We start from the raw sequence: 22,155 nt of genomic DNA on the forward strand, positions 1-22,155 counted from the left end.
TTCCCAAGCTGTTCTGGTTTTATGCTTGTTGCATATAGTCATTTTCATTTTATTTGTGAGTTGGAAAGGGAAATATGACATCAATATTTCAAATTGTTAACACATATGATTTCCGCGCTTCAGGAGGCCATCTTTCCATCACACATGCTCGACTTGATGACGATCTGCTGGGACCACAACCCCAGCAACCGTCCGTCTGCAGACCAGGTGAGGGACATGGCTGCCACACCCCAGTTCTGTCACCTTGCAGACGTGGTCACCATGGAGACTGAATGCGCAGTGCTGTCAGCATGCTCAACCTTCGTGGACATGTCATCATCATACAGCACTGGTATGATGTCCAGTGTTTTTTTTTGTGTCAAACTTGGGGCAGTTCTTTAGTCCCATTCTTTTAATTATAAAGTATATATTTTTCGAAAATTTCTGCCTAAAGTTCCAATTGAAGGTTTCCAAAAAAAATTTTTTTTTCATTAATGCAATATTTAGTTCATTTTCCTATGCGGCTCTATTGGCTCAACTTTAGTAAAAACAATTATTTAAACACTTAATCTAAATTTTAAAGTATTTGCAAGCAAACAAGTACGTACACAAATCCCCAATTTTAGTCAAAACAGCATTTTTTTCCCAATTTAAAGGGCCATGGCCCCATTCCTTAAATTGTGATAAAAAACACTTGTATCGGGATTCTCTTTACGGCGTTTTAGCTTAGGGGTACGCTTATGCCTCAATGTGCAAATCAGGGATTCCCCATGTGGCTACATTTCCTAATCAAGGTACCCCATGTGGCTACATTTCCTAATCAGGGGTTCCCCGTGTGGCTACATTTCCTAATCAGGGTACCCCATGTGGCTACATTTCCTAATCAGGGGTTCCCCGTGTGGCTACATTTCCTAATCAGGGTTCCCCATGTGGCTACATTTCCTAATCAGGGGTTCCCCATGTGACTACATTTCCCAATCAGGAGTTCCCCATGTGGCTACATTTCCCAATCAGGGGTACCCCATCTGGCTTTATTTCCCAATCAGGGTACCCCATGTGACTGCATTTCCCAATAAGGGGTACCCCATGTGGCTACATTTCCCAATCAGGGGTACCCCATGTGGCTACATTTCCCAATCAGAGGTACCCTATTTGGCTACGTTTCCAAATCAGGGGTACCCCATGTGGTTACATTTCCAAATCAGGGTAACCCATGTGGCTACATTTCCAAATCAGGAATACCCCATGTGGCTACATTTCCCAATCAGGGGTTCCCCATGTGGCTACATTTCCTAATCAGGGGTACCCCATGTGGCTATAATTCTTAATCAGGGGTTCCCCATGTGGTTACATTTCCCAATAAGGGGTTCCCCATGTGGTTACATTTCCTTATCAGGGGTACCCCATGTGGCTATATTTCCCAATCAAGGGTTCCCCATGTGGTTACATTTCCTAATTAGGGGTTCCCCATGTGGTTACATTTCCTAATCAGGGGTTCCCAATGTGGTTACATTTCCTAATCAGGGGTTCCCCATGTGGTTACATTTCCTAATCAGGGGTTCCCCGTGTGGCTACATTTCCCAATCAGGGGTTTGCCATGTGGCTACATTTTCCAATCAGGGGTTCGACATGTTGCGACATTTCCCAATCAGGGGTACCCCATGTGGCTACATTTCCCAATCAGTGGTACCCCATGTGGCTACATTTCCCAATTAGGGGTTCCCTGTGTGGCTGCATTTTCCAATCAGGGGTTCCCCATGTGGTTACATTTCCCAATCAGGGGTTCCCCATGTGGCTACATTTCCCAATCTGGGGTTCCCCATGTGGCTACATTTCCCAATCAGGGGTTCCCCATGTGGCTACATTTCTCAATCAGGGGTTACGCGTGTGGCTACATTTCCCAATCAGGGTTACCCCATGTGGCTACATTTCCCAATCAGGGGTTCCCCATGTGGCTACATTTCCCAATCAGGGGTTCCCCGTGTGGCTGCATTTTCCAATCAGGGGTTCCCCATGTGGTTACATTTCCCAATCAGGGGTTCCCCATGTGGCTACATTTCCCAATCTGGGGTTCCCCATGTGCTACTTTTCCAAATATAATCTTTTGCCTTGATTGTAATTGCGACTTTGCACGTGTCTTGTGCCGACCAATCAAAATTTGTTATCGGTAAAACCGGCTTGGAATTGCCCGGCATGATTGAGTAAACAGCGATGTAAATAAACTGATTGTTTATAAACACAATTGACTTGGAGGACACTGTATTTTGAGCTCAAAACAAGTTGTATTGCTCATTTTTTTATAGTAATGTCCAATAGCATATATATACACTTCAACACCGTTATTTCGAAGTCATCGGGACCGTTAAAAAAACTTCAGATTAACGATTATTCGAAATAAACATTTGACAGACGACTTCTTTGATTCTGTAATAATAAAACGTTGTGAAATTCGCATGGTTCGGTTACACGCTACTATTAATAATTGTTTTACTTAAAAACGTAAACTAGTCAGATTGCAATAGATTTGTACTTGTAACCAGGGACCTATACAAACAAAATTTGTTTGTATAGGTCCCTGTTTTAACAAACGAAGGAATAAAAGGATTCTTGTTCTTCTTTTTATGTTTACTCTAAGTACATTTTCGGAGATGAATTAACATTTTTCGTAAATAAGACGTGATGTCTCTCTGAACACTGGCCTTAGCAGCACTAAACTGGACGCGTGTAACATATTTCTCCAACTTGTCAAGGACATTAAAAAACTCACTTCCGCCCGTGTTTTGCTCGCAGAAGTTAGAGTTTATATAAGATGAAGTTCATTGGACCACATTTACTCAGACCTATAGTGACACGTTTATTTGTTGCTAAAGAATGCAAAACTACATAAATAGTAATTATGGGCCTTTGACGACATTACGCGCAGACGACAAAGGTGTAATTATCAGCTTTTGACGCGCCACGCCCAGACGACAAAGGTGTGAAATTATGCGAAGCGTTTTACAGCTTTGACTTCAGATTAAAGATTGATGATAAGGTTCGAATTATAGTGTTAGGACCGACAGAATCACTTCGAATTAACGATTTTTTCGGTTTAACGAAGTTCGGATTAACAATGAAATTTTACATTAAACAAAGAAGAACCAAAGTCGGGACCGGAAAAATACTTCGAAATAACGGTGACTTCGGATTATCGGTGTTCGAAATAACGGTGTTGAAGTTTATTATTTTTTGATAACCTTTATAAATAAAATATGCAAAGAATATTTAAAAATCGGTAATTATTATTGATCGGCACATTTTAGTAAACTTTAACTACTGGGTGCATTGCGCTAAAACTTTTGCAGTTTAATTACCTTACTTTCCCTTTACTGAATTATGGCCCTTTGTCTGGTTTTCCCACCATAGAATATCGAGACCCAAAATGTTGTGTTTTCAACTCCTCTTTAAATACTGGGAATATCACAATCAAACTTTCAATGTTTAATTAATTTATGTTTAGATAATTCTAATGAAAGGAATTTACTTAGCACTGTCTAATGAGGGAGGACAATGTCCGCTTGTATTGAATTTTTTGTTTAAAGAATGTCCGTTCTGAACTGGCAAAAGTCCATTTCAAGCGGAAAGTATCTGTGACGACACTTTACATATATGTATTAAGACAAGTTTTCCCAAAATGCAGCTCTTTTGTTCTGTAACATACAAGACAGGGGTGGGGAGCCAGGTGTTGTTGTTGCTTGATCACAATCTGAACACTTAATGCATTGCGTAAAGTGTCATCCCAGATTAGCCTGTGCAGGCCACACAGGCTAATCAGGAAGTACACTTTCCTACTGGACTGGATTTTGCTTAGAAAAGACTTCCTTTAACCCTTTCCCACTCAGAAGCAAAGTGAAAATAGCTCATCAGTATCTAAGGGTTGGCAATAAAGTCTTTATAACTTGAATACAGTTAGAAAGGTCTTAAATTCAATATAATTTTCTACGGGACTACAAATGCGTAAAAATACGTATCTAAGTGGTAAAGGGTTAAATGGAAAAGTTCTTCGATAAGGAAAGTATTGTCCCTGATTAGCCTGTGGGGACAGCACAGGCTAATCTGAGACGATAATTTATGCACAAGTTTTTCCAAATCGAGACTCATATGTTCTGTAACAGAGGAGACTGGGGTGGAGAGCCAGGTGTGGGTGTTGTCCCTGCTCAACCATGATCCCAACACGCACCGTATGGACATCCTGTCCTACAACACGAACAACAAGTGCATTCGACACCAGGTACGTAACCGGGCTGGAATTGAGGTTAGTGGCATGCACAATAATTGAACAGATTTTTTGTTTGGGAGACATTAATATGTTTTTCAGTTTCGCAAGTTTTAAAGAAGTTAATCCTTGACGTGTATTATGTGACCCCCCAAAAAGTTTTGTTTCTGTTATTGGGTAGGAATATTTCTTGAGAGTCTTACATGAGAAACATTAATTTAATGCTAAGACTTAAAGTGATGAACCTGACTAGGGACTAAATTCTTAAAAATTTTAATTTGACATTTATTTGAATATCTTGTCACATTCATTTGGTAAATCATTAAAAAAAGGAGACAAATAGCTGTAAATATTATAAGTACTGTTAATGATCACAAAAACTTATTATAAAAGTGTTTATTGGAAAACAAAACATTTGATCTTACCCCTTTAATCCACACAACTTTGGCCTCCTCAGTTGTGTTGAGCAAAGGCAACCTTCTGACATTATATCAAGGGCACTGATTAAACCCACCAGGCATTGGAGCTAAAATCCAGATTATTTTCAATCAAAACTTGTTCATATTGGACAATGGTTTTACCTGGCCACCCTTTCAATTCAGTTAAGTTGAAATTTTTGGAATACAGAAAAAATACCCATCATTAATCCAGTTTACTAAAACTTTAACTTGGTACATCTTCAGTACTTTTTATGCCCCTGAAGGAGTGCATATAGTGATCGTACTGTCCGTCACACTTTGCGTTTAGGTTTTGAAATATGCTCATAACTTCTATGTTGCTTCAGATGTAACATTCATATTTGGTATGCATGTGTATATGGACAAGGCCTTTCCATACGCACACAAATTTTGACCCCTTTGAGCTTGACCTTGAACTTAGGATCTGTGTTAAGGTTTCGAAAAATGTGTGTAGGTTTCGAAAAATGCTCATAACTTCTATCAAAGCGTTTATTGGGGGCATATGTCATCCTATGGAGACAGCTCTTGTTCATTTTAGGGCGATATTTCAATAGATCAATCTGCACTGCAATGTTCTGACCGGGCCTCTTTGTTGTTAACACTTTGTCTATGCCTATACTGCACTATAAAACTTAATTTATGCAATGCTACTTCTCGGCTCAAAACACATGATGGGCCTATTCATTTTGTGTAATAGGAGGGCCAAAAGCATCTCCTGCAAATAACGTTTGAAATACGTGTCATATGATTGTTGAATGTTGATTTGTTAAACCCAAATACTACGCATCAGTTAGAAATGATACGGGTAGAAAACATGTGAAAAGTAACTGATATTTAATTAAAATAAAATAAGTTTGCTTTTGGGGTAATATCCTTAGTTATATTTCTCAGTAAAGCTTAAAATTTACACATTTACACTTCCAAATTCGCTTACAAAATATTTATTTTCTCACTTTACTGTCTTTTTTTATTATGCGGAAAGCAAACAAATATCAGGTATAAATTTTACTCTTAATTAATTATATACAGTCAAAACTGAGAACAGCGGTCAGTCAAGGGAAATGGCCAAAGTGACGGTTGTCAGTGAGTGACCGCTATTCTTGGATGACCACATTTTAGTTGGTTGGTCAGTTGGTAGTTCATGTATTGCCACGTCGGTACCCCACCCAGTCGTTCGCACACAGTGTAAGACAAAGGCTCATTGCCAAAAACTAGGCTGAAGAATAACAACATAACTATTTTCTATTCAATAATACAGAATAATGTTTTATAAATTGATTAAATTTCATAACTATCTTCTAACTGAATATATGACTTTATTAACAATAGAATTGTTATTTACTCATGCATCTCGTTCATTCCGTAAATCCGACAGTTCGTATTACATTAATTGGGATGTATTTTTAAGTAAAGATTGTCACGTGTCATTGACGTCATGTCCTAACAAATATAAAAGCGGATTCACTGTCATAAACCGAAAGTACAGTATAACTGTATTGTTCTAAGTCGAAGAAAAAGACTCCAAAATCTTAAAAAAAAAATATTTAGTTTGCAATTCAATGTATATTTTTCCTGAACAGATGATCACTTATCATTTTATCGCCGTCTTATGATAACACTCACCAGCTTAGTGTTGTTTTTAACACCTTATCAGCGATAAAGATCTATTGACTTTATTCACACTCTCATGCTTAGTCGTTTTGAATGCAGCCGATAATTGCTACTAATACACATTCTTATTGTTATGTGCACCTGTTGTGTTTGTGTTCTTAATTTTCGCAACTCGAAACAACTGACGCTTAACCATTGTTTTCAGTTCAAACATGACTTTTGGAGTGAAATATGCTGTGAAATAGTGACCATTATGGACAATTGACAGTTATTCTCAAGTGTAATATAGAGTGATTTTCGTTGGAGGAAATCCAGACTTACCGTTGTCTGCAATTGACTGTTTTTCTCAAGTGACCTTTAGGTCAGTTTTGACTGTACTGTAATTTTACATTTGATTCTCAACTTATCAATATTTCAGGGGGATTTACATCTGAAATACATTTAAACCTAAATGAGGCATAAGTATTTTAAGAGGAGCTCTAATTCAGTTTGTGAAACTGTTATAAAGTGTCGTCCTAGATTAGCATGTGCAGTCTGCCAAGTCAAATCAGGGACGACACTTTCCACATTTATGATATTTTTTGTTTATAGGAAATCTCTTCTTAGAGAAAATGCAGTTTAAGCGGAAAGTGTCATCCCTGATCAGCCTGTGCAGACTGCACAGGCTAATCAGGGACGACACTTTACCCACATGCATTAAGCCTGGCAGACTGCACAGACTAATCAGGGACGACACTTTACATTAAGCCATGTTTTCTTCCCAGAGCGAGGCTCAGTTAAAATATCTGAAAGAGATGCTGTCATTTATGCTTGAATCTCTTCTAATTGATATTCCAGGAGGTGATTCACGACTTGAAGCTTTTGGCGCTCTGCTCTGTTGGCGAGAACGTCTGGTGTCTCGATTTTCATGGCGGGCTGCATAAATACAGGTGCGGGAAATAGAATAGCTTGAAAAAATACTCTTGTAATATACCTCATAATGAGTTTTGATTTAAATTGTGTTTAGCCATACAGTAAGTTTTGGAATGATTTGTTTGACAGAGCTAGAGTTAATGATTTAATATTGTACAAAATGTATATTGTATACAAAAATGTACAGTCAAAACTTACCAAACGGTCTCTTGAGAATAACGGTCAACTGCATACAACGGTCAGTTTGGATTCCCCCCGACGAAAATCACTCTATATTACACTTGAGAATAACGGTCAATGGTCAATAACGGCAAACCGCCAGTATATTCCTCTCTGAAATTCATGTTTGAACTGAAAACAACGGTCACGCGTCAGTCGTTTCAAGTAGCAAAAAGTAAAAACACGCAGGGCTATAGATAAAAAGCGTATTTGCGTTATTACGCAATTAAAATAACCAAAAATGTAATCAAATTCAAAATAAAGCGTACAAAAACGCAAATACAAATTTAATTACATAATTCCCGTAAAAAAACATGCGTCACGAAATGCAATTCTACAAACACTGGGCGTATTTTTATGCCCCGGTCAAATGATTTGGGGTTATTGTTTTTGGCCTGTCTGTCATTGTGTGTATCTCTGTGTGTGTGTCCACAAAACTTTTAACATTGGCCATGACTTTTGCAATATTGATGATAGCAATTTGATATTTGGCATGCATGTGTATCTCATGGCGCTGCACATTTTGAGTGGTGAAAGGTCAAGATCATCCTTCAAGGTGAAAGGTCAAATATATGGGTCAAAGTCACTAAACTTTAACATTTGCCATATCTTTTGCAATAATGAACATAGAAACGTCATATTTGGCATGCATGTGTATCTCATGGAGCTGCACATTTTGAGTGGTGAAAGGTCAAGGTCATCCTTCACGGTCAAAGGTCAAATATATGGGTCAAAATTGCTCATTTAATAAACACTACATAGCAACTTCATATTTGGCATGCTGGGGGGCATAGTGTTTCTCAAACACATCTTGTTTACACTGTATGCAAATGACTGGGTGGGGTTACGACGTATCAATACTACCAACTGACCAACCATCTAAAAATTTTGATCCGAAAACAACGGTCACCTGTGGATAACGGCCACTTTGATAATTTCCCTTTACTGACCGCTGTTCTCAGTTTTGACTGTATACAAAATGTATATTGTCCATTCAATTTTACGAAGTACAATTTCTAACCACTAACCTTTATGGTTATTCTAATTCAGTAAAATTCATTTCCTTTCAAAAATTCATATGGCCTTTTTTATGCTCGCCATATATATTATGGGGTTCCTTTCTTACTTCCATCACACTTTTGTTACCGTTGCTCATAGCGCCTTCAATATTTTACCGATCTCTTACATATTTGGCATGTAGGTACCTTGCATGGACCTCTACCTTTTGATGATGTTTGATGTCACTGGGGTCAAGGTCACTGAGGCTAATAATAGGTTTTTCCATCACAATTTTGTTACAGTTTCTCAAAGCACCTTCAATATTTTTCCAATCTCTTACATATTTGGCATGTAGGTACCTTTCATGGACCTCTACCTTTTGATGAGGTTTGAGGTCACTGGGGTCAAGGTCACCAAAGCTAATAATAGATTTTCTCAAGGTCACACTTTGGTTACAGTTTCTCATAGCTCCTTTAATGTTTGATCGATCTCTTATATATTTGGGATGTAGGTACCTTGCATGGACCTCTACTTTTTTGATGAGGTTTGAGGTCATTAGGGTCAGGGTCAAGGTCACTGAGGCTTATAATAGAATTTCTCAAGGTCACCCTTTTTTTCCACCCAATAAAACCATATATCGTCAAAGCATCAATGGGGAGCATCCATTTGTTTTACTGATATCCTTGTTTAGACCTATTAATCATAAATGTTTTTTTGTGAGCAACCAATTCAGTTGAAACTAAAATTTGTTGTTTTCCATGAGAATGGTTCAAGTCTTAAATACAAATGTGTTAACATCCCTTAAACCTTTAAAAAGTAATATGTAGTATATATTGAATCATCAATAAACCATGCCACTCATGTAAGAATGTGAATCCTGCTACTTGTTTATGCTTCAATGGTGTTTATGATACCATAAGCAAAAACTATAACGTGTCTCCTCACTTTTATAGATAAAATAAAATAGTTTCAATTTTACTATATTAAGCACAAAATTAAAGTGTAAAAATTGTATAAAAGTTATAAGTTGTATAGTTTATAATTAAATTATATAAAAAGGCTTTTCTTTTTTTCTTGTGTATAAATTCTGCCAACTTTCAAAAATTGTTTTGAACCAAGTTATATTTGTATGCTCTCGACTTCTATTGATGCTGGGAGGTATATAGCAATTGGTCTGTCCTTTCGTCCTTTTGTCAGTATTTACAAGGTTAACCATTTGTGATATGTTTCTTATGACATCAATAACGTTGCTTCAAAGTCTTATACTTGCATCAATGTTATCTATAAGCACTCTCAACACATCCATATCACCTGACCTAATTTTGATGTTGACATTGCCTTCTTCAATATTTATAGTTACCTCAAAATGACGCGTTTCGTTTTATATCAATACTGCTTGCTTCGAAGCTTTGATATTTGCTTGGCTGTTACCTGTGATTACTGTCAACACACCCACATCATCGCGCCTCATTTTGACCATTACATTCACATTATCTTGGACTAAGTCTTCTAACATCAATATCACTTGCTACAGAGATTTGATACAAGCATGGATGTTATCTAGGAAATCTAAAAATACATCCATGTCACCCTGACCTTCTTTTGACCTTGACAATTATCTACTTTTGGACTAGAATGAATTCAGAAAGTTGAAATTCTTGGTTAAACCAAGTTGACCATTCGATTAATATTAATACTTCTTATTAAGGGCTTTGATACTAATTATCAATTCAACACTCTGCATTAGCAAAGCACCTGAATTCATTTTTGTCTTCTTTTTTTAATAAAAAAAACTATTATTCCTTTCAGCTCTATAACCTTCCAAAAATCAGAATGTGAACAACTGCCTATTAGTCAACTAGTTTATGTCCGCACAATGACCTACTTTCATCAGTGTGGCGATCGGGTTGTGATACTGGCACAGAACAACACGCACCAGATGACACTGGTGCTTCTGTCTCTTGAAGATGGGAAATTACGGAAGACCGAAAGCATACCGATGGTCAGGAGTGCTTCCTGTGCGGCCATCGTCCAATCAAAAAACAGGTATCTCATCTAGCATGACAAGCTGCACTTGCCGAATTGTTCTACTGTATGTATGTTAATTAACCCTTCATCACTTAGATACATATTTTCAAGCATTTGTAGTCCCTTAGAAATTTATATTTAATTTAAGACCTTTCTTACTAGATTTAAGTTTTAAAGGCTTCATTATTTAACCCTTAGTTTCTGATGAGCAGCAAACAGCATAAAACCTGAACAGACTGCGAGTTACTCACAGGCTGTTCTGGTTTTATGCTGTTTGCAAAAGCCATTTTCACTTTGCTTCATATGGGGGAAAGGGTTAAAACAATGATATATATAATCCATTTTTCAGTAAATAAAAGCTATTGCCAGTAAACCCTGTAAAATGTCAACGACTAAATTTTAAGTGTGAATCTATGCATTTTCAAACAGCACAGAATGTTTTGATTTTTAAACAAAGATGTTATCAAGCAATAATGACTACAAAGCAATGGCACTTTTGTTCTCTGTACATGGCAGATGAACATTTTGTTATTGTAGTAAGTTAATATGTATGATGTCAAAATAAGAAATTGTAATGTTCTAAACATTTCTGTCACCTATGGATGTATATAGCTGATATTGTTACTCGGATGAAATGTTTTATTCGACAACTGATAAAGTAAAATGAAATCATAAGCTTAAACCAGCAATAAACATCAGTGGCCTAATTGATATCTGATAGGATGTAAAACCTAGCCACCGGAAGGTCATGGGTTGGATCACCACTGTGGGAGTTTTCTGGAGATCACACGAAAAGACATCTAGTACTGGTTTTTTCTTAGGAAACAAACTCACAAACCTTTCAATAAGCCTTCAGCTTTGGATGCGATAGATCATAAATAAATCGGTTTGAACTTGGGATGGGAATCAATACTGAAAATGATATTCAAATATTTGTCATTATTCGAATATATTCAAATATTCGATTTTTAGACCTTGATTCGAATGTCCCAACTTAGGACCGTCCGGAGCAACAAATGCCACTATAAATTTTATCATATATGCAGCTTTGAAGAACTGGATAGATACAAAAAAAAATGAAAAATGATGTTCTAAATTTTTACTAAAAATTGTTTATTTTCATAACATGTGACATTTTCAAAAATACATTAACGTAGTTGTAATTTATTTCAATACTTTCCTATTGATTTGGACTGCTTCCCCTACAAAAGATTTAGGATTTCATTTTCTCTGTTATTTTCTGAATGGAATCAAGAAACACGACGATACAATTTTTTAATATTTGAAAAATTAAATTCTAAATTAGATAATTAATGATTAAATATATAGGTATAGTAATTAAAATGATTGGCCTTTTGAATGTAACCCAAGTGGATCGTGTCTTTGTTGTCTTAATTGCGAGAAGCTGAACTATAAATAACATGTCAATTATCTTAGTTAATAGATGTCTTTTGACGATGTATTAACATCCATGTTCACTCCCACATAAGACCAATAAAGACACTACACCTCTCCTAATACCTTCCTGTTTTCGAATTATCGGCTTGTTAATTGATGGCAGCTGTTTTCCAAACAATGACTTATACTCAACTTATACACTGAACCATAACTGCGACTTTTAAAGTTTATTGGAGTATAAATCGTATAATCAAATATAAATTTTGGATTCCAATATTCAGCCAATTTTCGCATGTTCAGATATTGGTTGCCATCCCTAGTTTAAACTAAATATGCACCATTTTTCTCAAGTCATCAGATATGGGTGGGGGTTAACAAAGGCCGGACGATGGTCCTGGAGGGAGATAACCCCTGCTCCGCGGAGTTGTCCACATACCTGCAGCCCACCAATACAAGCTGTGGGGAGAACGTACACTGTTTGCTCATAGCCACGCCCCAGCACAGCCCCTCCCTGCTGGGGTTTGCATGGACCTACAACTACCCAGGTATGGCTTGCTAATTGTATCAGTAAAACAGTTGTGTGATTCCTCCTTGACCATTCAGCTCTATTCTCCCTTTTAATGTCAACTTATTTGACAAATAGTTGATAACTTTCCTGGATCTATGTACAAATTAAGAGTTAACTTGAACCAAGGGTGTGATATTTTCTTCTAAGGTTGTTCCTAGGTAACACCGCTGGTAAAACATTCTTTTGGTTTTCATTTTGTATCTCTTATAATTTACACATTACCGAGTTTTTGTTTTATTTTCCATCGAACATAACTGACAAAGATGGGGGAGAGGGTTCAATACAGCATTTTTACTTAATAAAAAAAAAATGTGTGATAAAAGGGTTCTTTGGTTATTTGATCAAAACGTTTTAGCTTAAAGATTACACTCCTGTTAACAGAATTCATTTCTACTTTTCAGTAGGCAAAATGTTGATATACCATTCTGACCCAAAACATGATTTTAGAAATCGTAATCATGTTGCAGTGAGTTGTTTTATTCCTATGAAGTTTTACAATTATGCATCAAAATCACACCATCTGAAATACGTTTTGAATTTGTTTGATGCTTTAAAAAATATTTACATTTATATAAATACCAACACTGGACCATGCCTGACTTGTCGCCATTAAAATCCAGAGAATTTACATGAAACTGGTGTGTTATGTCACAGAAATTTCATCACCTGTGATAAGTCATAAATTGCGTTATCATTTGAATGAACAATTAAAAGTACTGAAAGCCGGTTTTTAGATACATTTCAGTGTAGAAGCAATATAGGATGATATGTAATCTAAACAACAACACACGGCAGAGCTTGGCTGGACGTCTAAATATAGCACACATTAAGACATGGGTATTAAAATCTCTGCGACAACGATGGTTATCATCAAATGCACAGAAAGAATCAGTTTTCAAATGAATTTGATCTCCCCGCTCATTCAATCCAGCAAAACCTTTCAGATGTCGCAATTTAATAAATTTCAAATACGAGAACATGTTTATGAGTGCATATGAATATAATATATTTATGGTACATGTATATCACGTGATATCAACTAGTTTATATGGTCACTGCTTTATTAGGTCACTGTTCGCAACAGAAACAGGATAACATTAGCTTGGAGATTTATGCAAGCGGTGTCATTATATAATTTTTTTTGTACAACTCCTGTTAAGCCTCAATGACATGCAGATGATCACTGTTTATTTGCTATTTAATAATGTTATGTTTATTGGTTTTGGCATGAAGTTAATAAATTGCAGTGTTTTGAAGATATTAGTTTTAGATGGAAATATCTCTGTAACAGGAGTTGCATGAGAGAATTGTGTAACTGTATTTTGAACTATATCTTGGACAAACAATGTTTATTATGCCCCTGAAGGAGGGCATATAGTGATCGTACTGTTAGTCTGTCTTTCCGTCACACTTTGCGCTTAGGTTTCGAAAAATGCTCATAATTTCTATGTCACTTCAGATGTAACATTCATATTTGGTATGCATGTGTATATGGAAAAGGCCTTTCCATATGCACACAAATTTTGACCCCTTTGACCTTGACCTTGAACTTAGGGTCCGCGTTTAGGTTTCGAAAAATGTGTATAGGTTTCCAAAAATGCTCATAACTTCTATCAAAGCGTTTATTGGGGGCATATGTCATCCTATGGAGACAGCTCTTGTTTGTTGTTGCTTTTTCTGTGATACGTTGTAATCTGTTTGTTAGTGGCTTTAAATGGTAAAACATTTGCAATATCCAATAATATTTTACATGTTTTGTTACAGGTAACAAGGTATATATGTGGAACACAGACACCACCGAAAAGATTTTGGAGCTAGATTGCTCCCTCTGTATTCCAAAACTCGAGTCAGCATTCACGCACAGGTTAAATGGTAAGAAGTTTTTTTACACATTTACTGAAAGTCATTATGGGTTTTCCTTAAACTGTGTATGGGGTATTTAATAATGTTGTCATGAAAAAATTATTGATTTTCCCCAAATAATTATGTTTTCTATTTCTTTATCATTGTCTTTTAATATTTTCCTCATACTTCATACACGTTCTTCAACTAATATGTTGAATTTGACCTTGGTTGGCCACATGCTTGTTGCTAGTAGATATAAATAACTGTTTAAAGACTATAACTTTATTAATAGTGGTCATTGTATCATTTTACTTGATTACCACATTGCACCAATTTTGCCTGTAGAGAATCTGCAAATTTTACTAAAGAATTTCAGTGGCCGCATATTTGTTCTATAACCACATTGCACAAATTTTACCTGTAGAAAATCTGTTTTTTATGCCCCCGGTAGGGTGGCACAAAGCAGTTGAATTGTCCATCAGTCCGTCTGTCCAAAAACTTTAACATTGGCCATAACTTTTGCAATATTGAAGATAGGAACTTGATATTTGGCATGCATGTGTATCTCATGAAGCTGCACATTTTGAGTGGTGAAACGCAAGGTCATGGTCATTCTTCAAGGTCAAAAGTAAAAAATACAATCCAAGGGAAGTAATGAGCTTTAAAAGGGAGATAATTTCGAAACCTGCCAAATGATATATTGAAATTTTATTTCAAAGTAGCGCAATAGGGGGCATTGTGTTTCTGACAAACACATCTCTTGTTACAGAGGAATTTCAGTGGCCGCTATTGTTGTTATTGTTTCAGTTGCGCATGCCCAGGTGCTGTCCCTCCTCGTGTACCAGACGTTTCTCTACGTGAGCACAACATGGGGGTGCATTCTGGTAGCAGATGCCGCGAACATGAAGTTGTTATCGATATTTCGTTGTCATGGAAACGAAAGGTGCCAGAACATTCTGCCGATTGGTCCATTCTGCAACCCGTGCAGAATGACTCAAAGTGCTGATAACAATGCCAGCGATTTTGCTTCAGGGGTTGTCACGATTGGTCAGGGATACTTTGACATGATCAAACGTGTCATGCAGAAAGGACAAAAAATAGAGGAAACTGACGGCCTTGTCGAAAATAATTCAATTTTGCCCGAACGTTTTAACACATATGTTCTGTCCTGGAATGCCAATCACTGGAAATTTTATTAAGTTATCATCATGAAATGTTTATTGCCATTGTATTTTTTTAAGTTGCCTAAGGTGGCCAGAACATTCCAGGTTGTCTTTCTGACCCTTTTTTATTCAATGTCATGGTACATCTTTACCCATTATTGGAACTGGCATTTGCGCAAATATGCTCAACTTTTTTATCAGTCTGTGGTAGATAAGGGAGAAATACTGTGTATTCATAAGCAATTAATTAGAATTTTTCAATGTGCTCATGAATGCAAATTTGTGATTATTATTGTGCAATTTTCGGATTACAAAATTGTCTAGTGTTTTCAAGTTTTTGAAGGACAAAATGACAATAAGTAAGGATGCAACATGTTGCAAAAAAACTGCTTAACCTATTAATGTAACCAGTTATTAACCGGTTAACTGAACAACCTTATCATGTGTAAGTATGCTTTAAAAAGGAATGTTTCAAAGTATTATGATCTCAGATACCGCAAGTCACTAATGTGTTTTTATCATACTGTTCCTTACTGCGCAACTTGGAAAACTTACATAAATACTACTGTTAATGATTTTATTTTTTAAATAAATGTTTGATTGTTTGTTTTAAAATTTAATTATATTAATAATGTGTTATCTTTATTGAAATTTGCAGGTAGGTGGCAATTTTGATGACGCATATTACTACTACTAAAAAGTTCTGATAGAGCAAACACGACATTAACTTGTCAAGATTTTAACAACTAATTATAATCTTGATACAATTGTTAGTCCCCTAACGGTGAAACTGGAGAGGGGCTTATGGTTTGCGCTCTGTGTGTCCGTCAGTCTCTCACACTTTTCTGGATCCTGCGATAACTATAAAAGTTCTTCATATTTTTTTCATGAAACTTGAAACATGGACAGTTGGCAATATGGAGATTATGCACGTCATTTCATTGTGTTCCTACATCAAGAAATCTGGTTGCTATGGCAACAAATAGACTAGAAATATTTCTGAAAATGGTGGATCCTGAGTAGGTAAGGGACTTTTATTGCTTGGAAATAGTCTTGTTATTTCTAAATACTTCATTTTTGCATGCAATCTGTGTTGGATATTGGGTAACAAAACATCAACATAAGCCAACAAAAGTCTGAACTAATTCATTTTTATAGCGAGTTAAATAAATGTGTCAATAACCTCTACGCTAGGAGCCCAAACTCCCAACAGTTTTTAATTTAAATTTTCAGGATTAAAACAAAAACAATAATGCCAATTATCAAAACCTACCCCATGTTTGTTTTAGCAAAAGTACTGCTTTATTGCTTTAATACAGTGTCATAATGTCCCTTTGTGGTGCATGTTATTCATAGTAGTCAACAGTGTAAGTAGGCAGTATGTCACGCACAAGTATTAGAATCGTAAAAAGATCGTTATTCCAAAAAATTTCTGGTAAACTTTTAGAAAAATGCCTAACAGATTGTTTCAGTTGTTTAATCGGTTAACATGGTGCATCCATTGCAATAAGTATTACTGTGTCCCACTCAAATGACACATGTCTGGTGATTTTATGTCAACAGCTGGTTTTGGTCTAAGTCAACATTATGCTTTATATATGAAGGTGAAGTGTGTTTAATTCAGTTGCGTGAAACCGGGTTGTATTAAAAAAAATACTTAAAAAGATACATAAGATAACTTTATTCTTTGTTTTAAACATTAAATCATTCAAACTAAACTCTCAAATGTGACAAGAATTCGAATTGGTAAGAACGGGTATTTGCAATTGACACTCAGTCAAGTTTTAGTTTATCTTTGAACATGGGCCTGTTGTCTCAAACAGTCTTAAGTGTGATCTAACTGGACTGCATTACCTAATGCGCTTTATTTTTATAGTGCAATAGATAAATATTGCTTTTTATGCAAATTTTTATGTAAGGAATAAATGAAAATTGATTGTCAGATGATGACAATAATTGATAATTTCTGTTTAAAAATTAATCTTGAAATGATAGTGTTCAACTAATGATTTAATATACTGAAGTTGAGTACGGAAAAAAAATATTGAGAAATCAGGTCTTAATATCTTGAGCAGTGACGGTAAAAGTAATTACATAGTTGTGCATATATCTCAGGAAATATTATCAGTGCAATTTTTAAATGCTCTTGTCTTCTAGCGTGTTAGAAACTTGAAAGATTTTGCACCGAAGGTTTTAGCAGTTTTATCTTATAGTGAACCTGTCTGTTTGATTCAGGAAATACAACGGATCTCATTTCTAAATTGTTAATACTTATTTTGGATACAAAATATATTTTGCTTACTGCATAAATGAGATATATAACCCTTTGGTTAATTTGGGGTAAACATTGGGCTTAGTGCAGTTCTTGTAATGCCCCCTTTACATCGAGTCAACCTGGATTCAATCCCCACCTCACATGTTGCACGTGACTTAAATTTGTGATTGCCATACTGGGCAGGTGGAGTTTCCCATGAGTACTTAGGTCAACAGCAGAACACAACACCAAAATTGAATATACATGTACTGCAGTAAAAACTAATCAGATAAAATTACATTTCGAATTCGAAATTCGTCCCAACGTTTGGTGAGTCTGGTGAGGTTGTAAGGACATGCTCTAGGTCCAAACATTGTGGACAGACCTCATAATCTTCTCAACACTAATACAGGCATAGACTTGTCTGGTAATGACCTATTGATTAATGTAGCTTGTTGGTTGTAGTTTTTATATTGGTCAGATGTATTCTGCTTATTTTTTTATTATTTGTATTTGTATTATTATGAAAATTTAATGATTGTTTGGGGGTTGTATCACACAGATTGTTTACTTTTTTAACCAATTGATAAGACATTTTCAGTATTATATTTGGTTTTGTGTGTGATTTTTGTATCCTTGTCCTTTGCAAATCTTGAACCGTTGTCCATTGTAAATAAGTAATTATTTGTTTACATTATGTGTGATTGGTTTATGTTTGAGAAATAAACCCATTGGTTTATGTTTGAGAAATAAACCCAGGAGACCCAATAAACCCTTCCCTGGGTAGGAGATCAAATACTTCTGTTCAGTATAACTCGTTGAAATTTTGTCTCATCCTACTGCTGATTTCGACCTGATAGAACGGTGCCGAATATAAATGTTGATATCAGGTCAGTAGGTGCTAATGTTAATCAATGTTTTGACATTATCATATATTCTCAGACTCAACTATAAAGTCATCCTTTTCGATAGAAATGTATCAGATTAAATGAAGTAAACAATTTGATACTTTAACAGCATGTGCTGAAGACAAAATGGTTAACCACTCAAATGTCATCAAAATGTTTCCCGCTGAAAATGCATAGCTGCAACGATTTTTTAAAAATAATTATTAATGGGATTATAAGGGTTGGATAATCAGAAGGAAAAGTTACTGTCCTATCGTTTTGTATTACATTAGACTTCACACGTTATCTTATTCTAAGCCTTACCTGATATATAACAAAATAAAAAGGCAGTAACCTGTTTTCTTTTTGTTTTGATATGAGATAATTTATTTAAGATTAATTCAGTATGTGATGATCTTTTATGCCTTAAAAATAAATAACTTGTTTTTTGTTTTTTTTTACACGTTATATTCCATATTTGTAACCCATGACATTGTTATGTATATTATATTATTCTAGTGTGTATAATTTTATCACTGTGTGCGTAAATAAAGTTACATAAAAATACAGAAATTATTTTAAATTATTTTTTTTAAGCAGATCAGATTATATTTCTCAGTCAATTCTACTTGTGCCAATGATTTTCATGTGTTTTTGCAGACTTTTTTATACTGTTGCTTTTATTGGTGCTGCTGTTGTTACAACTGCTTTGTTGTTACTACTGCTCATTGGGTCGTTGTCGACCTGAAATGGCTTGAAGTCACTCTAGGGTGACTTCAAGCTGATTCATGTCACCCTGGGGTGACTTCATGCCGATGCTAGTCACTCCTGGCTGACTAGAATCGGATTCATGTCACCCCAGGGTAACATGGATTGGCTTGAAGTCACCTTAGCGTGACAACAATCGGCTTCTATAGTCACCACCGGGTGACTTTTGGGCCATTTCAGGTCGACAATGACCCAACGAGTGTTACTTCTGCTTTGTTTTTATTTTATATATTTACTGGTGATTCGTTTTATTAAACTTGTTAACTATTAAATTGTGTTCCTTTGTAATAGCAAATTCAACTTGTCTTCTAGCTTATTAATTGACATCATTTTTAGGTCATCTATTTTTTGAAAAAAATATGAGCTATTGTCATCACCTTGGCGTCTGCGTCGGCGTCCGGTTAAGTTTTGCGTTTAGGTCCACTTTTCTCAGAAAGTATCAATGCTATTGCATTAAAACTTGGTACACTTACTTACTATCATGAGAGGACTGGGCAGGCAAAGTTAGATAACTCTGGCGTGCATTTTGACAGAATTAGGTGCCCTTTTTATACTTAGAAAATTGAAAATTTTGGTCAAGTTTTGCGTTTAGGTCCACTTTTCTCATAAAGTATCAATGCTATTGCATTCAAACTTGGTACACTTACTTCCTATCATGAGGGGACTGGGCAGGCAAAGTAAGATAACTCTGGCATGCATTTTGACAGAATTATGTGCCCTTTTTATACTTAGAAAATTGAAAATTTTGGATAAGTTTTGTGTTTAGGTCCATTTTATTCTGTAAGTATCAAAGCTATTGCTTTCATACTTGCAACACTTACTAACTATCATAAGGGGACTGTGCAGGCAAAGTAATGTAACTCTGACTGGCATTTTGACAGAATTATGTGCCCTTTTTATACTTAGAAAATTGAAAATGTGTTTAAGTTTTGTGTTTAGGTCCACTTTATTCCTACAGTATCAAAGCTATTGCTTTCATACTTGCAACACTTATTAACTATCATAAGGGGACTGTGCAGGCAAAGTTATGTAACTCTGACTGGCATTTGGACGGAATTATGGGCCCTTTATACTTAGAAAATTGAAAATTTGGTTAAGTTTTGTGTTTTGGTCCACTTTACCCCTAAAGTATCATAGATATTGCTTTCATACTTGGAACACTCGCAAACTATCATAAGGGTACAGTACAAGGACAAGTTGCATACCTCTGGTTGTCATTTTTACGGAATTATGGCCCTTTTTTGACTTAGTAACTTTGAATATATGGTTAAATTTTGTGTTTCGATCCACTTTACTTCTTAAGTATCAAGGCTATTGCTTTCAAACTTCAAATTCTTTCATGTTATCATGAGGTTACTGTACCTGGCAAGTTGAATTTTACCTTGACCTTTGAATGACCTTTACTCTTAAGGTCAAATTATTAAATTTTGCTAAAATTGCCATAACTTCTTTATTTATGATTGGATTTGATTATTTGATTGATACTTTGACAAAACTACTCGTACCTGACATACCACAATATACTCCACCCGAACCATCCCCCGTGCCCTCCCACCCCCGAATCCCCCCCCCCCCATATTTTTTTTTTTGATCATCTCACAAATGTCCACCACACCCTCACACTATACCCCCCCCCCACCCCCCCCCCCCAATTTTTTTTTTTAAACGGTTAAAAAACACAAATATTTTATTTTTTTTATTTTATGTTTAAAAAACCGTCCAACCATCGCACCCAAGAATCCCCCCCACCCTCCACCCTCCTTCCACCCGAATTCCCCCCTAAATTTTTTTTTTTTTTTTTTTTTTTTTTTTTTTAAGATCATCTCACAAATGACCACCACACCCTCACACTATACCCCCCCCCACCCCCACCCCCCCCCCATCAATTTTTTTTTTTTTGAAACGGTTAAAAACACAAATCACAAATATTTATTTTTATTATTTTATGTTTGAAATACCATCCAACCATCGCACCCAAGAATCCCCCCCCCCCTCCCCCCCCACCCCCGAATTTTTTGCATTTTTTTTCCGCATTCTTGGAAAATAATGTAATAAATGTCCACACCCCCACACTATACACCCCTCTTCACCCCTCCCTCCTTTGTGATTGAAAATGAGAGTCCCTTCGCCTTTAAAAAGAAAATAGATGAGCGGTCTGCACCCGCAAGGCGGTGCTTTTGTTAATTGATGCTTTGCTTGGCTTTATCATTAATTTCACAACTAAAATCAGTAAATCACTGTTTGATACATTGAAAAATACCTTTATATTTTAACAGTTCAGTGTAGTTTTTGATATTTTACAGTTTTCTTATAATTGTTATAATTGCAAATTACTAACAGATATATGCTGTTAATTGTTTTCAAGTGGTAAGATAAAAAATAAATATATTATGAATTTTATATGAATGATTATGATATGTTCTTGTAAACCAATAAAAATAGCAAGGGAAAATAAACTTGCTCTACTATATTTTTCACCTGAGCATGAAGTGCTTAACCCTAAATCACTTAGATATGAGTGGTGCTCTATGAAAAGGGGTATTAATGCATGTGTGTAAAGTGCCGTCCCAAGATTAGCCTGTGAAGTCCACACAGGCTAATAAGGGACAACACTTTCTGCCTAAACTTGACTTTTCCTAAGAAGACACTTTCTTTAAACGAAATATGAAATTATCATTGAAGCGTGTGGCGTCAACTTTCAGCTTGTTACCACTCTAGAGGCCACATTTTTTACCAATCTTGATGAAAATTGCCCAGAACGTTTATCAAGGCATAATATATTCTTAGTGCATCCAAAAACTAGATCACCAG

General features: G+C 35.9%; 1 protein-coding gene across 1 annotated transcript in view; it reads left to right on the forward strand.

Annotated features, from left to right (window-relative positions):
• Positions 1-18,934, forward strand: part of LOC127869081 (leucine-rich repeat serine/threonine-protein kinase 1-like) — an 80,688-nt gene extending 61,754 nt beyond the window's left edge. Inside the window, exons 26-32 of the mRNA XM_052411370.1 lie at positions 124-331; positions 4,134-4,249; positions 7,141-7,232; positions 10,243-10,479; positions 12,211-12,404; positions 14,192-14,299; positions 15,080-18,934. Coding sequence (XP_052267330.1) covers positions 124-331; positions 4,134-4,249; positions 7,141-7,232; positions 10,243-10,479; positions 12,211-12,404; positions 14,192-14,299; positions 15,080-15,471 — 1,347 coding nt within the window. The 3' untranslated portion in view covers positions 15,472-18,934. The remainder of the gene's footprint in view (positions 1-123; positions 332-4,133; positions 4,250-7,140; positions 7,233-10,242; positions 10,480-12,210; positions 12,405-14,191; positions 14,300-15,079) is intronic.
• The last annotated feature ends 3,221 nt before the right edge of the window (positions 18,935-22,155 follow it).

Source organism: Dreissena polymorpha, chromosome 2 (assembly GCF_020536995.1).
Source record: "Dreissena polymorpha isolate Duluth1 chromosome 2, UMN_Dpol_1.0, whole genome shotgun sequence".
In the NCBI taxonomy this organism is placed as follows: domain Eukaryota; kingdom Metazoa; phylum Mollusca; class Bivalvia; order Myida; family Dreissenidae; genus Dreissena; species Dreissena polymorpha.